A 13,740-nucleotide genomic window follows, 5' to 3' on the forward strand; every position below is an offset into this window, starting at 1 on the left:
GTGGTGTTAATAGCCATTGATATTCAATGCCTGGATTCCATTCATTCATTAAGGGCTTGTATTAATTTAAAGTAATTTCAAAGAAAAATTAATTTTCAAAAGAAAAAAATTTTAAAACTATCTGTCCACTGGTATAGTAGATACAAATTAAAAGAACAAAGCTTATGCCAGTTCTAAAATGTTATCAACCCATTTCTCTGTTACAGCAGTTGAGCCAGTTTTGGTATAGTCAGGAAACTGCTCTGCGACTTGCACAGGAGGCAATTGCAGCTGTAGGAGAAGGTGGCAGGTGAGATTCAAATTTTGTTTCTCTTTTTGGCTTCTAATCTAATGGAATATTTTGAATGTCCTTTCTGGATGACAGATGGTTTGTAAGAATTCTGAACTATAATCTGCAAATATTGTAGATCATGGTTTGCAGCACATGACAGATTAAGACCTGCTTCAACACTGGGTTTAGAGACCCACTCAGAAACCTATTCATTGTGGAAGGTCTTATCTCTTTTCCTTTTAACATTTTCTAACCTGTTTCTTATCCTTATAGAGTTCAGTTCAAAAGAGAAAATCTTAATGTTTGACCATTTTGAAGTTTTAAGAATATAGGTTTTCTTTTTCGTTAATTTGGTATGTATGTATGTATTTATTAATTATTTATCTTGAGATGGAGTCTCGCTCTGTCGCCCAAGCTGGAGTGCAGTGGTGCGATCTCGGCTCACTGCAACCTCCGCCTCCCGGATTCAAGCGATCTCTTGCCTCAGCCTCCAAGCAGCTGGGACTACAGGCACCCGCCACCACGCCCAGCTAATTTTTGTATTTCTAGTAGAGACGGGGTTTCACCATATTGACCAGGCTGGTCTCGAACTCCTGACCTTGTGATCCACTTGCCTTGGCCTCCCAAAGTGCTGGGATTACAGGCGTGAGCCTCCACGCCCAGCCTGGTTTTTACTTTTATCAGAACTTTGCATGCATATAAAGAGTCAAATGGTGACTGGGCGTGGTGGCTCATGCCTGAAATCCCAGCACTTTGGGAGGCTGAGGCGGGCAGATCACCTGAGGTTAGGAGTTTGAGACCAGCCTGGCCAACATGGTGAAACCCCCTCTCTACTAAATACAAAATTAGCTGGGCGTGGTGGTGCATCCTGTAATCCCAGCTACTCAGGAGCCTGAGGCAGGAGAATTGCTTGAACCTGGGAGGCAGAGGTTGCAGTGTGCCAAGATCACACCACCGCACTCCAGCCTGAGAGACAGAGTAAGACTCTGTCTCAAAAAAAAAAAAAAAAAAAAGCCAAAGGGTTCTAAAAGGCTTAATGTATTCTATATCCATATCCCTTATTAACCCCCGAACTCTCTGTCTAAATATCCTATCAGTAAGTTCAAACATATTTCAACTTCTTTAAAAAAAACCTGTTCCCAGAGCTCTGCCACCTGTCCCAGTCTGCATGGTCTCACGCTGGTTTTGCTCCACCTCTTTTCTTGGTATCTCCCTTCATCATCATGCTGGAGTCCTTATACCTGTCTTTCGTTCTAGATTCCCTATTTCCCGTACCCCATCCTAAGTTTACAGCCTTACCATGGTGGCGTACCTCCTCCGATAGCTGCTACAGAAAAGGCACGTAGGAGGGGAGTTTTTAGAACCTTTCATGTCTGAAAATGCTTTTTTCCTACCCTTCCTCTTGATTGTGATGGTTTTGTTGGACAGCACATTCCAGGTTTTGAAGGCGTTGCTCCATTGTCTCCAAACTTCCGTACATGCTGTTGAGAAATCCAGTAGCATTCTGATTTCTTATAGGAAACTTGCTTTTTTCTATCCATCCCCAGTATTCAATGTGCCTCACTGTGGAGTTTTTATCTGTTGTCCTGGGTACTGGAGCGCCTTTCATCCTCAACACACATGTCCTTCCGTTAAGAAATTATCTTACATTATTTTTTTGATTTCTTTCTCCACTTTTTTTTTCTGTTCCTCTTTTTGGAACTTCTTTGAATACTGTACCTGATCTTTAATTTTCTTCTTTTTCTATTTATTGTCTCTTTACTTTCTGGGAGAATTCCTCAACTTTATCTTCTAAACTTTCTACTGAGTTTACCATACCTGCTACCATGCTTGGAATTGTCTGCAGCTCTGTTTTTTTGGTCTTTGGGTATTTCTTTATTATTGTGTCTTGTTCATCCTTCTGAGGATATTACAGAATTTTTAAAAGTTCTCTTTTCCCTCTATAGTCTCTGTTTACCTCAAAATGCTTTTTCTGTTTGTTAATTTCATGTGATATATTTATATAATCTGTGTTCCTTAAGTGTCTGTGGACATTGAAGGGTGGGGCACTCGAAAACTGGGAGCCTCATCTGCTTTGATCTCTACAGTTGGAGCATCTGAATGAGCCATTGTCTTAGGGAACCCCCGTGTCTAAGACTTTTCTTGTAGTTTTGTCAGTGGTCCAGGGAAGGTTCTCCTAATTCCTGACTGGAAGTTACACATCTAGTTGACATCATCCTTGGAGGCATGTGACTGAAAGGCTGGAAGTTTCATTGTCCACTGCGTTTAACTTAATCCTCCTAATTTCCACACAGCACATCATCATCCACTGTGCCTGGCATCCTCCTTCCAAGCATCCCCCCATCCAGAAAACATCCCTCCAGTTTTCTGCCACCGTCATGGGGAGGCAGGCTTTGGGATATAGCAGATAATCCTGAGAAAGAATGCTTCTTAAAATAGGCCTTTCAGTGAAACCTCCCAGTTTTGGCCCCACCCTCACCTCTGCTTCTTGAGTTACCGAGTTCTGTGGCTTCCTGAGCCCTCGCGTGTGCCACCTCGTGAACCAGGGCGCTTCTCAGCTTTCCGGGTGCCAGTGCAGGATTCGGCCATTGCAGGTCTGCCGAGCCCCACTACCCACCCATCTGCTCTTCCGCTTCCTCAGCGTGATAGCTTTAGTCTCCGCTGACACACCCCTTGGTTTTTGTTCTTGTATTCCTAAATAAGACAACATGAAATCGCACTCTTGTTTTTAGTGGGCTTTCATGAGGGAGCACATTTACGTGAATGTGTTCAGTCTGCCATCGGTAGTGGGAAATCTTCCATTTTTCTTTTCACTGTTCTTTTTCTTTTTTTGATTATATGTAGTCGTTTAGTAGGTTTTTCTTAGTGACACTGCTTTTACATATACTTTCCTTTTTGCCACTAATACGAGGGCCTTGGAAGCAACTTTTAATCTCATCTGAAAGTCAACTTCAGTATTCATAGGAACTGAGTCATCATTTTAAAGATGAGTAGGAACTGCGTTTCTTGAGTGCTTACTGTGTGCCCTCTCCTGCTGTAAGTGTGTTGTCAGGGTCATCTCATTCTATCCTCACATCTCTGTGCATTAGTTCCTGTTACACTCTCCAGTTTAAAGACAGACACTGAGACCAGAGGTTCAGCTACTTGCAGAAGGTCACCCCGTGGGAAGTGGCAAAGCTGGGCTTTCAACATAGGTTCTCTGATCCCACTGCTGCCAGGTAACCACCATCATCCCCACCAGACCCACCAGTCTTTCTGCTCTCATTCCTTCTTGCATCCTGGACCACTGTCCTACCTGAAGTACATCCTTCAGGTGGATTTCTCAGGGAACGCCTGCTGGAGGCAATTTTGTTGTCTGAAAATATCTTTTTTCACCTTCTTTATCGGAAGATGTTTTCATAGTGTGCGTATATAATCCTTGGTTGCAGTTCATTCTCTGTCAGCACAGTCAGACTATAATCCCACTGTACTCCAGCTTCTTTTCCCCCTCCCACCGCACTGATCCAGAGCTGCCGTGCAGGGAGAGTTGTGTCCTGCCAGCAGGAACACATGTTTCCATAGAAACATTATGTGATGTCACTGGTTCTGTTATCTGCTGCAGTGTCTTTGGGCTGAGAAGCCTGCTTAGCCTGGCATGGGTACTTAAGATGGGTACCTTGTCTCTGTTAAGAAATGTATCACATATTTTTAAAGCTGAGCGTAATTTTTAAATTAGGTCCTTTTTTGAATGACAATATATGCACATATAAAAATCCAAACGTGACAAAGGAATTGTGAGAAAAGGTCAATCTCTTCTCCATTGTATCCACGTCCCCCAGGCACTCTCCCATGAGGCAGCCATGGTCACTGTCTCTTGGATAGAGGTCACCTGTATAACTATAAGCATATATCCCCACTCCCAGGAAAGCATACTTAACACCGTTCTGTTCCTTGAATATATCTAAGAGATCATTCCTTATCAGCAGAGAGAGGGCTGCTTCAGCCTGTTTTAAATGGACACAGAACTTTCCATTGTAATAGGCATACCAGCTGGGCACGGTGGCTCACGCCTCCTTTGGGAGGTCAAGGCAGGCAGATGGCTTGAGCTCTGGAGTTTGAGACCAACCTGTGTAACGTGGCAAAACCACATCTCTGCAAAAAAATATAAAAAATTAGTGGCCGGGCAGAGTGGCTCACGCCTGTAATCCCAGTACTTTGGGAGGCCAAGGCAGGTGGATCATGAAGTCAGGAATTCAAGACCAGCCTGGCCAACATGGTGAAACCCCGTCTCTACTAAAAATACAAAAATTAGCCAGGTGTGGTGGCAGGTGCCTGTAATCTCAGCTATTCGGGAGGCTGAGGCAGGAGAATCACTTGAACCTGGGAGGCAGAGGTTTCAGTAAGCCGAGGTCATGCCACTGCACTCCAGCCTGAGCAACAGAGTGAGACCCCGTCTCAAAAAAAAAAAAAAAAAATAGGTGTATCACAGTCAACTCAATAATTCCATGTTTAGGTTACTTCTAAGCTTTTCGGCAGTTGCTTTTAATTTTATTTTATTTATTTTGTGTTTTTGAGACAGAGTCTCACTCTGTTGCCCAGGCTGGAGTGCAGTGGCGCTATCTCGGCTCACTGCAAGCTCCACCTCCTGGGTTCACGCCATTCTCCTGCCTCGGCCTCCCGAGTAGCTGGGACTACAGATGCCCGCCACCATGCCCGGCTAATTTTTTATATTTTTAGTAGAGACGGGGTTTCACCATGTCAGCCAGGATGGTCTCGATCTCCTGACCTTGTGATCTGCCCGCCTGGGCCTCCCAAAGTGCTGGGATTACAGGCATGAGCCACCGCGCCCGGCCAGCAGTTGGTTTTAACAGTTAACTCTTGGAACGCTACCCATTCATAAACTGTGGGCTGCTGTAATGAGATAGATACTTTAATTTCCTTATACAATAAAGAAGCAAAGCAGAAATTCAGAACAGCTTGTCTGCAGTGAGATTGCATTTTAATGTATCTTTGTGGAGAACTGGAGTGAGCTGGGGAGCTATTTGGGTTTATCTTTCAAGATGATGAATATTACAAAATGACTTTATAGTATTTAGTTGGGACAAAAAGTACTTAAAATAAATATCAAAGGCCTAGCATGAAAATAATAGGTAAATTTAGGCTTTGGGTTAACTTCAATCTAAATTTTGTCATAATGTGTTCCTGCTATTTTACATTTTTCACTATAAAAACTATAGTCTTTCATATCTCAAAGTTATAAGTTACAGGCTGGGCGCGGTGGCTCACGCCTATAATCCCAGCACTTTGGGAAGCTGAGGCAGGCACATCACCTGAGGTCAGGAGTTCAAGACCAGCCAAGCAACATGATGAAACCCCATTTCTACTAAAAATACAAAAAAATTAGCCAGGCGCAGTGGCGCGTGCTTGTAATCCCAGCTACTCGGAAGGAGTAGCAGGAGAATCGCTTGAACCCGGGAGGCAGAGGTTGCAGTGAGCCGAGATCACGCCACTTCCCTCCAGCCTTGGCAACAGAGTGAGACTCCATCTCAAAAAAAAAAAATTATAAGTTACAGACTTTTAAGTACCAGATTCCTCAAAAGTGAGACACTATAAAGTTTTTTCTCAACATTGACTATTACACCAGTTTGCATTGTTTCCTGTAAGAAAATCTGAGCACTCAGACCTGTGTGTTTTTTAGTGAAGTAGTTGTTAACACCGTAATCTCTCTATTAAAGATGTTTCATGAGTATGTTCATTTTGTCTCCTAGAATCGCATGTGTGAGTGCCCCTAGTGTTTACCAGAAACTCAGAGAGCTGTGCAGAGAAAACTTTACTGTATATATCTTTGAATATGACAAAAGATTTGCCATGTATGGAGAGGAATTTATTTTCTATGATTACAATAATCCATTGGACTTACCCGAAAGAATTGCTGCACATAGTTTTGACATCGTAATAGCAGATCCTCCCTATCTTTCGGAGGAATGTCTCAGAAAAACATCAGAAACCATCAAGTACCTGACACGGGGCAAGATTCTGCTGTGCACAGGTAGGTGCTGCATTTCATATCTCATGAAAGTCACTGACAGTGGCTATTCAGGTCTTAAGGGTCAAGAAGAAATCCTGAGTCCACCACCTCCTGTGTGACTTGTGAACAAGTTATTTAACTCTTTGTGCCCTGGATTCCTCACCTGTAAACTAGGACTGATAATACTCTGCCATTAAGGATCCTAAAGAATTAAGTGACACAAAGTACCCAACACCGGGTCTGGTGCATGGTGACTGCTTGATGAACGCCAGCTGTTACTTTTACGTACCATCATCAGTAGTAGTGGTATTTTATCCAGCCTCTACACTTTATCAAAGAGAAATTTAGAATCTATAGAGTTTAAGTGAATTGCCTAAGGTTACAGAGTAGACATTAGATTGGGTTAATGTAGAAGATTTTTCCTACTGGTGAGATTGATATACCTTTTTTTTTCTCTCTGTAACCTCAAACCACTGGGCTAAGCAGTCCTTCCACTCAGCCTCCCAAGTAGCTGGGACTTACAGGTGTGTGCAGCCAGGCTGGATTTGATATACTTAAGGCAGATATGGTAAAATTCAATAGAGTAAATCTGAGAACTTTAAGGTGGGAGGAAACCTTGGGGCAAGGAATTCTAGACCAGGCTGCGCAACATAGCAAGACTCCATCTCTACAAAAATTTAAAAAATTAGGTGTGGTTATGTGGGCCTCCCAGCCATTTGGGAGATAGAGGTGGTATGTCTGGAGTGTCTTCCTTCGGGTGGGTTCTTGGTCTCACTGACTTCAAGAATGAAACCGTGGACCTCGCGGTGAGTGTTACACTTCTTAAAAGTGGCATGTCTGGTGTTTGTTCCTCGTGGTGGGGTGGTGCTCTCACTGATTTCAGAAATGAAGCCACAGACCCTCGTGGTGAGTGTTACAGCTCTTAAAGTTGGTGCAGACCTGAAGAGTGAGCAGCAGCAAGCTTTATTCTGAAGAGCAAAATCAAAACTTCCATACCATGGAAGGGGACAACAGCCGGTTGGCTGCTGGCTGGGGTGGCCAGCTTTTATTCCCTTGTTTGTCCCCACCCACATCCTGCTGATTGGTCCATTTTACAGAGTGCTGATTGGTCCATTTTACAGAGTGCGGATTGGTCCATTTTACACAGTGCGGATTGGTCCATTTTACACAGTGTGGATTGGTCCATTTTACACAGTGCTGATTGGTGCGTTTACAATCCCTTAGCTAGACACAGAGTGCTGATTGATGTGTTTTTACAGAGTACTGATTGGTGCATTTACAATCCTTTAGCTAGACACAGAGTGCTGATTGGTGTGTTTTTACAGAGTGCTGATTGGTGTGTTTACAATCCTTTAGCTAGACAGAAAAGTTCTCAAGTCCCCACTAGACCCAGGAAGTCCAGCTGGCTTCACCTCTCAGTGGGATGATTGCTTGATCTCTGGAGGTCCAGACTACAGTGAGCTGTGATGGTGCCACTACACTCTAGCCTGGGCACGGAGCAAGACTGTCTCAAAGAAAAAAAAAAATCTGAGAACTGAAACCTTACCAACTGACCCATCTCTTTACTTCTGGGCACCTATGGTGTCCACACCCTTGAGTACTGTTATGGACGCTATACCCCAGTCACTCCGGGCTGCGTTTGTACCCTGGGCACCCTGCTGGGAACAGGGCTGGGCCGGGAGTGGAGCCACTGGGAGCTGTTCGATGTTCTGGAGCTGGAGTGTGGGGAGGGGCGCCCTGTTCGCACAGATGCCACGGTTGCCTGTGCGCTTATTCACTCCATTGCTTCCTTGAACTCTGTGCACCGCTCTGTGTACCGGCAGGCAGCGCTCTGGACTCATGGAGTGTGCATTTTAGTTTCAGGGGATACTTTAAAAAAATAATAATAAAATAGACTAAAGACTGGAAGCACTAACCCTGAGAAGAGTAACAGAGACCCAGGCACCTGCACTTTGCCCCAGGGAGCTGAGGGGTCAGGAGCCACGGCTGTAGCGGCCCAGGAGGGCAGAGTCGGGGCAGGAGGCCCCCAGTGCCTAACAGAGGGGACCGTGGGCATTGGGGTTTTCTTCGGAAGCCCGAGGCGACGGGACGCAAATTGTCTGAAGACGTAAGACGTTCGCTTTAACTTGACTGAGGTTTTGGGGCGCGTGAACCTTGGCACCGCGGGCTGTTGCTGCACCCCAGGGAGGGCGGTGGCGTCAAAGAGACACTTTGAAGATGAAGTTGAGAGAGCTTGCTGTGTTCGAGTGTGGAGGGGAAAAGAGGAGAGGAATCAGGGCTGTGGATGCCACCTCCTGCGGGGATGTCGCAGGGTAGCTGGCTGTGTGCGGTGGGCCCAGGGCAGGGAGAAATTGGGAGGAGGTGGCAAAAGGGAGTGGGAATACATTCGCACCTGTGTTTGCAAGATTGGATATTACTGAAAAAGAGTCTTGGCTCAACGTTGGGAAATGCTAGTTTTTAGTAATTATTTTTGCTTTGCATATATATGTGTGTGTTTTGCACACATATATTAAATTGCAAAAATATTGGAGAAGGTGAAACGGAATGTAAAGAAGACTCGCTCCCTCCCCCTACTTGTGAATTGTCAACTAATTGCCACCGGTGGTTCACCTAGAGCCCCTCTCACAGCTCAGGACACACTGAGCTCCAGCTGGGCTGTCACTTTCTGGATTCATTTGCTTTGTTCTCTTCAGGTGCCATCATGGAAGAACAGGCAGCAGAGCTCCTTGGAGTGAAGATGTGCACGTTTGTTCCAAAACACACCCGGAACTTGGCAAATGAGTTCCGCTGTTATGTGAATTATGATTCTGGGCTGGACTGTGGGATCTAATTACAGATGGTGACATAACACAGGAAGGAACCCTGTCACATCCCCCTTTTTGTATTTTCCTAGTAGATTTAAAATATATACTCTCTTCCCCTCCCCCCAAACTGGAGCCGACCTTGCCTGATTTTCAAAATAAAGTACATGACCTTCATTATTGTTTCCTTAGGGAGGGCCTGGCCTCCCTAGAGCTCAGTCTTCTGCCAACCTGAATCCATGGAATTCGAGTTGGAAGAAACCTTAGAACCTGCCTGATGTACTCTCCTCGTTTAACATATGTAAAAACAGCAGAACAGTTGTGTGGCTTGCCCAAGGGCTACTGAATGAGACAGGATCTTGGCCTCTGCCTTGGGCCAGAGCAGTCTGGTAGCATCCTAGGGGTTGTGAGGACCCCCACCCCCATGTCCCACCCCAGCCCTCCAAGGACACAGACTTGCCTCCATGAAAAAAGGCAATAATCCAATAACTAGCATCTGAATGCCTCTTGGAGCTCTCCTCCTCCAGGTTCTAGGTGGGCTGCGAGGGATGACAGGTGCCCAGGTGCCCTCCCCACGTGGCTCAGACTCAGCACCCTCCCTCTGAACTGCCTGAGAAAATGAAAGACCCATTTGTAAACCAAACACCAGGACCAAAAAATGAAGCTGGGACGAGAGTGCTAGATTCTCAGCTGTTCAGAAAATATGCCTCTGTGCATACCCCAGAGCACGTCTCAGCAATCAGAAGTGAACACGCAGCATGGCTGGGTCTCGAGGGCGTGATGCTGATGGAAGAGCTGCGCCGCACAGGCCACACACTGGATGTTTCTAGGTATGACATTCCAGGGAGGAGAGATTTGTGGGTGCAGGGGGAGCATCAGGATGGGGCGAAGGGGATGGGTGGCCCACAAAGGGGAGTTCTCCTTGCTGGTGGCGTGTTCTTTGTCTTGTCTGTGGTGGTGGCTTCATGATCGTGCCATGTGGCAGCATCGCATAGAACCGCACAGAGATGAGCTCGTGTGAAACTGTTGAACTTGGAATGGGGTCTGTGGGTTGAGCCAGTGTCCATTTTCTGATTGTGACACTGCACTATAATTATGTAAGATGTTACCATTAGGTAAACTCGGTGTAGGGCATGAGACCTATCAGTATATTTTTGCAATTTCCTGGGAATCTACAATCATTTCAAAATAAAAACTTTCCAAAAAATTAATGCCCTCTTTCTGGGAAAGGATTATACTTCCCCACCTGATAAGACTTGCTTTGGCCAACAAAATGTGAAAGATGGCCGGGTGCTGTGGCTGCTGTGGCTCGTGCCTATAATCCCAGCACTTTGGGAGGCCAAGGAAGGCGGATCAGTTGAGTCCAGGAGTTCGAGACCAGCCTGGGCAACATGGTGAAACCTTGTCTCTACCAAAAATAAAAAAAAAATTAAAAATTAGCTGGGCATGGTGGCACACTTCTGTAGTCCCAGCCACTTGAGAGGCTGAGGTGGGAGGATCACCTGAGCCCAAGAGGGCGAGGCTGTCGTGAACCGTGATGCACCACTGCACTCCAGCCTGAATGACAGAGCCAGACCCTGTCTCAAAAACAAAAACAAAAAAACCCCAAAATGTGAAAGGAAGTGATGTGTCATTTCCAGCCTCTGGCTGTGAGTGGAGCAGGGCCACCGCCCACCTGCCAGGGATGCGAGGAGAACCAGGAATGAGCCTGTGTCATTGAACCATGGGCTTATTACCCACTAGAGCAAAACCCAGTCTGTCGTGACCAAGCCAGAGAGGAGGCCTGGGTCAGGGAAGCCTGGAGGACAGGCCTGGTCTTTTTTGCTGCTGCTTAGCCCTCAGCTGCCCGACTTCTGGACAACTTTTAATTTACTTTAAAAATCGCTCTTTTCAGCGTGGTGACTCACACCTGAAATCCCAGCACTCTGGGAGGCCGAGGCAGGTGTATTACCTGAGGTCAGGAGTTAAAGACCAGCCTGGTCAACATGATGAAACCCCGTCTCTACTAAAAACACAAAAATTAGTTGGGCATGGTGGCGGGCGCCTGTAATCCCGTCTATTCGGGAGGCTGAGGCAGGAGAATCACTTGAACCTCGGAGGCAGAGGTTGCAGTGAGCTGAGATGGTGTCATTGCACTCCAGCCTGGGTGATGAACAAAACTCGATCTCAAAAAAAAAATCACTCTTTTTATGAGACATTGGTATTTTTATCACTGTACAGGCACCTGGCCTTTGTTAAGTATTCAATAAGTGTTCTTTAAAAAATAACCCCTACCTTATTATTTCCATATGTAGTTTGCTCTGTGTGTAATTTGTTACATTGTAGTAACAAACTATGTACAGAAATGCAATGTTTAACTTAGGAACTGTGGGAGAGTAGTAGTCTAGAAATAACAGAATTGTAGTTGTCCTATAAATCCAGCGTTTAGTTGAAGAGAAACCTTATTTTTTCACAGGAGGTGAGGGAGAGAAGGGACAAAGTTGGATTCCTATCAAAAAATGTACAAACATTGTAAGTTAGGAGGCTTATGAAATGAGGTGACGGCATTTTTTGTTTAATAAGCAGCCAACATGTTTCATGGCTTTGGACCCTGGTGTGATTTTGATTTTAGCAAATCTGTGTTCGTATATGATCCACTTCTAGGTTTCATAAAAGGCCATCTATACCTCTGCAACCTTATATTTAAAAAAACTCATTAGGCCTGGTATGTTCCTTTGGGCGGTTAATTAGGTGGGAGGCGTTGGGCTGGGCGATGCCCACAGTTGTCATGCCATCTGGAATCCCCAAGGCTCCCTCACCGCCTGTACCTTAGCAAAGCACTGCAGAGGTTAAAAGGAATGTTTTTAATCCACGTTTTTTAAGTCCTTCCTGATTCGTGGGAAGGGGTAGAAGAATAATTTGTTTTGCTAACAAAATTCCAGCACTTCTCAGAAACTCTTCAGATGTGTGTCTGGGGTGATGAGGGCCTGAACGGCAAGAACAGATGAAAGGCAGCGGGAACTTGAAGACCCCATTTCAGATGGGGCTTCTGTACTCCTCCTTTCATTCCTTCCTAAAATCAGAGCTGGCACCAGTTACTAAAAATGACCATTTCCCCCCTTTGCCCTGCTGGAAGAGATGCGGTAAGACATAATGAGATAACTGGCCCCTGACTGTGGAACTGTTGGTATTTGCAGAGTGTTTTTGGATTTCTGTTCCCAAATGATTCCATTTTTGTAGAACAAGTATATAATTGAAATACTGTCACTTGGAAACGATCTTCAGGAACCAGCAAAGCACCTCCATTCCAAAGGCTGCCACAGACTCCTCCAGGTAGAATTCATGTGAAGGAAACATGCACTTTTCTGGGAGGAGGGGAAGAAGCTCTGAAATGTGCAATATCATGTGTTGCCCCCCCACAAATCCTGGGAATGAAAGGCATGGAGGGAAATGTGTGAAATAAACCAAGTGGATCTGGGAGTAGGGAGGGAGATGTCACTGAACTTTGGCTGGCACAATTTAGCCAGTAAACTTCCTTATTTGTATGATAAAACACAATACCAACCTCCCATCTCTGCAACACCCCCCCACCAAAAAAAACCCTTCAGTTTTAGCAAGAGAAAAAAATTTTGTCCCAAAAAGATCTTGTTTTGAAACAGTACCTTCCCAAGCTTAGCCACCACCTCTAATTTCAACATATTATATTTAAAAGCTGCTGCCCAGTTAAAGTTCTACATTTTGTTTTATTTCTTTATTATTTTACTTGTCAGGTTTTTTTGTTTGTTTGTTTTTTTGCTTTTTTTGTTTTGTTTTGAGACAGAATCTTGCTCTGTCACCCAGACTGGAGTGCAGTGCCACGATCTCAGCTCACTGCAACCTCTGCCTCCCCGGTTCAAGCAATTCTCCTGTCTCAGCCTCCTGAGTAGCTGGGACTACAGGCACCCACCACCGTGCCAGCTAATTTTTGTATTTTTAGTAGAGACAGGGTTTCACCATCTTGGCCAGGCTGGTCTTGAACTCTTGACCTCGTGATCCCCCCGCCTTGGCCTCCCAAAGTGCTGGGATTACAGGTGTGAGCCACCGCATCCAGCCTTTTTTTTTTTTTAATTGAGATGGAGTTTCACTCTTTTCCAGGCTGCAGTGCAATGGCGTGATCTTGGCTCACCACAACCTCCGCCTCCTAGGTTCAAGTGATTCTCCTGCCTCAGCCTCCTGAGTAGCTGGGATTACAGTTGCGTGCCACCATGTCCAGCTAATTTTTTTGTATTTTTAGTAGAGATGGGGTTTCACCATGCTGGTCAGGCTAGTCTCCAACTCCTGACCACAGGTGATCCACCTACCTCAGCCTCCCAAAGTGCTGGGGTTACAGGTGTAAGCCACCCTGTATTGAAGCACCCGACCCAGTGATTTCATTTTAAACTTATCTTTTGTACAAAAAAAGTGTACAGACTGTCACAATCTGTCACTTGTAAGTGACATAACATGGAGAAGGCTTAGCTTGATGTTTATTTTCAGTGTGGCTTATAAATGACTGCAATGATGCGTCCATGTCCACACATGTGTTCATGTGTGCCAGGCACTGTGCCAGGTACTTTGCTAACAGTGTTGAGTCCTCACAGGGTGGGCGCTGTGACCTCATTTCACACGGAAGGAAAATGAAGCGTAGTGGGGCGAAGGGAGCA

The 13,740-nt window shown here is 45.4% G+C and overlaps 1 protein-coding gene across 9 annotated transcripts in view; it reads left to right on the forward strand.

Moving 5' to 3' along the window:
• Positions 1–13,740, forward strand: part of EEF1AKMT1 (EEF1A lysine methyltransferase 1) — a 65,670-nt gene that overhangs the window by 35,857 nt on the left and 16,073 nt on the right. For 6 of the 9 annotated variants that reach the window (XM_009191577.4, XM_017951113.3, XM_009191576.4 and 3 more), the window contains exons 3-4: positions 207–289; positions 6,019–6,299. In XM_009191577.4, the coding sequence (XP_009189841.2) occupies positions 207–289; positions 6,019–6,299 (364 nt within the window). Of the gene's footprint in view, positions 1–206; positions 290–6,018; positions 6,300–8,971; positions 10,291–13,740 lie in introns of those variants that run through there. The other 3 variants (XR_001896640.3, XR_001896639.3, XM_009191580.4) reach the window with 2 other exon arrangements.

Source organism: Papio anubis, chromosome 15 (assembly GCF_008728515.1).
Source record: "Papio anubis isolate 15944 chromosome 15, Panubis1.0, whole genome shotgun sequence".
Classification (NCBI taxonomy): Eukaryota; Metazoa; Chordata; class Mammalia; order Primates; family Cercopithecidae; genus Papio; species Papio anubis.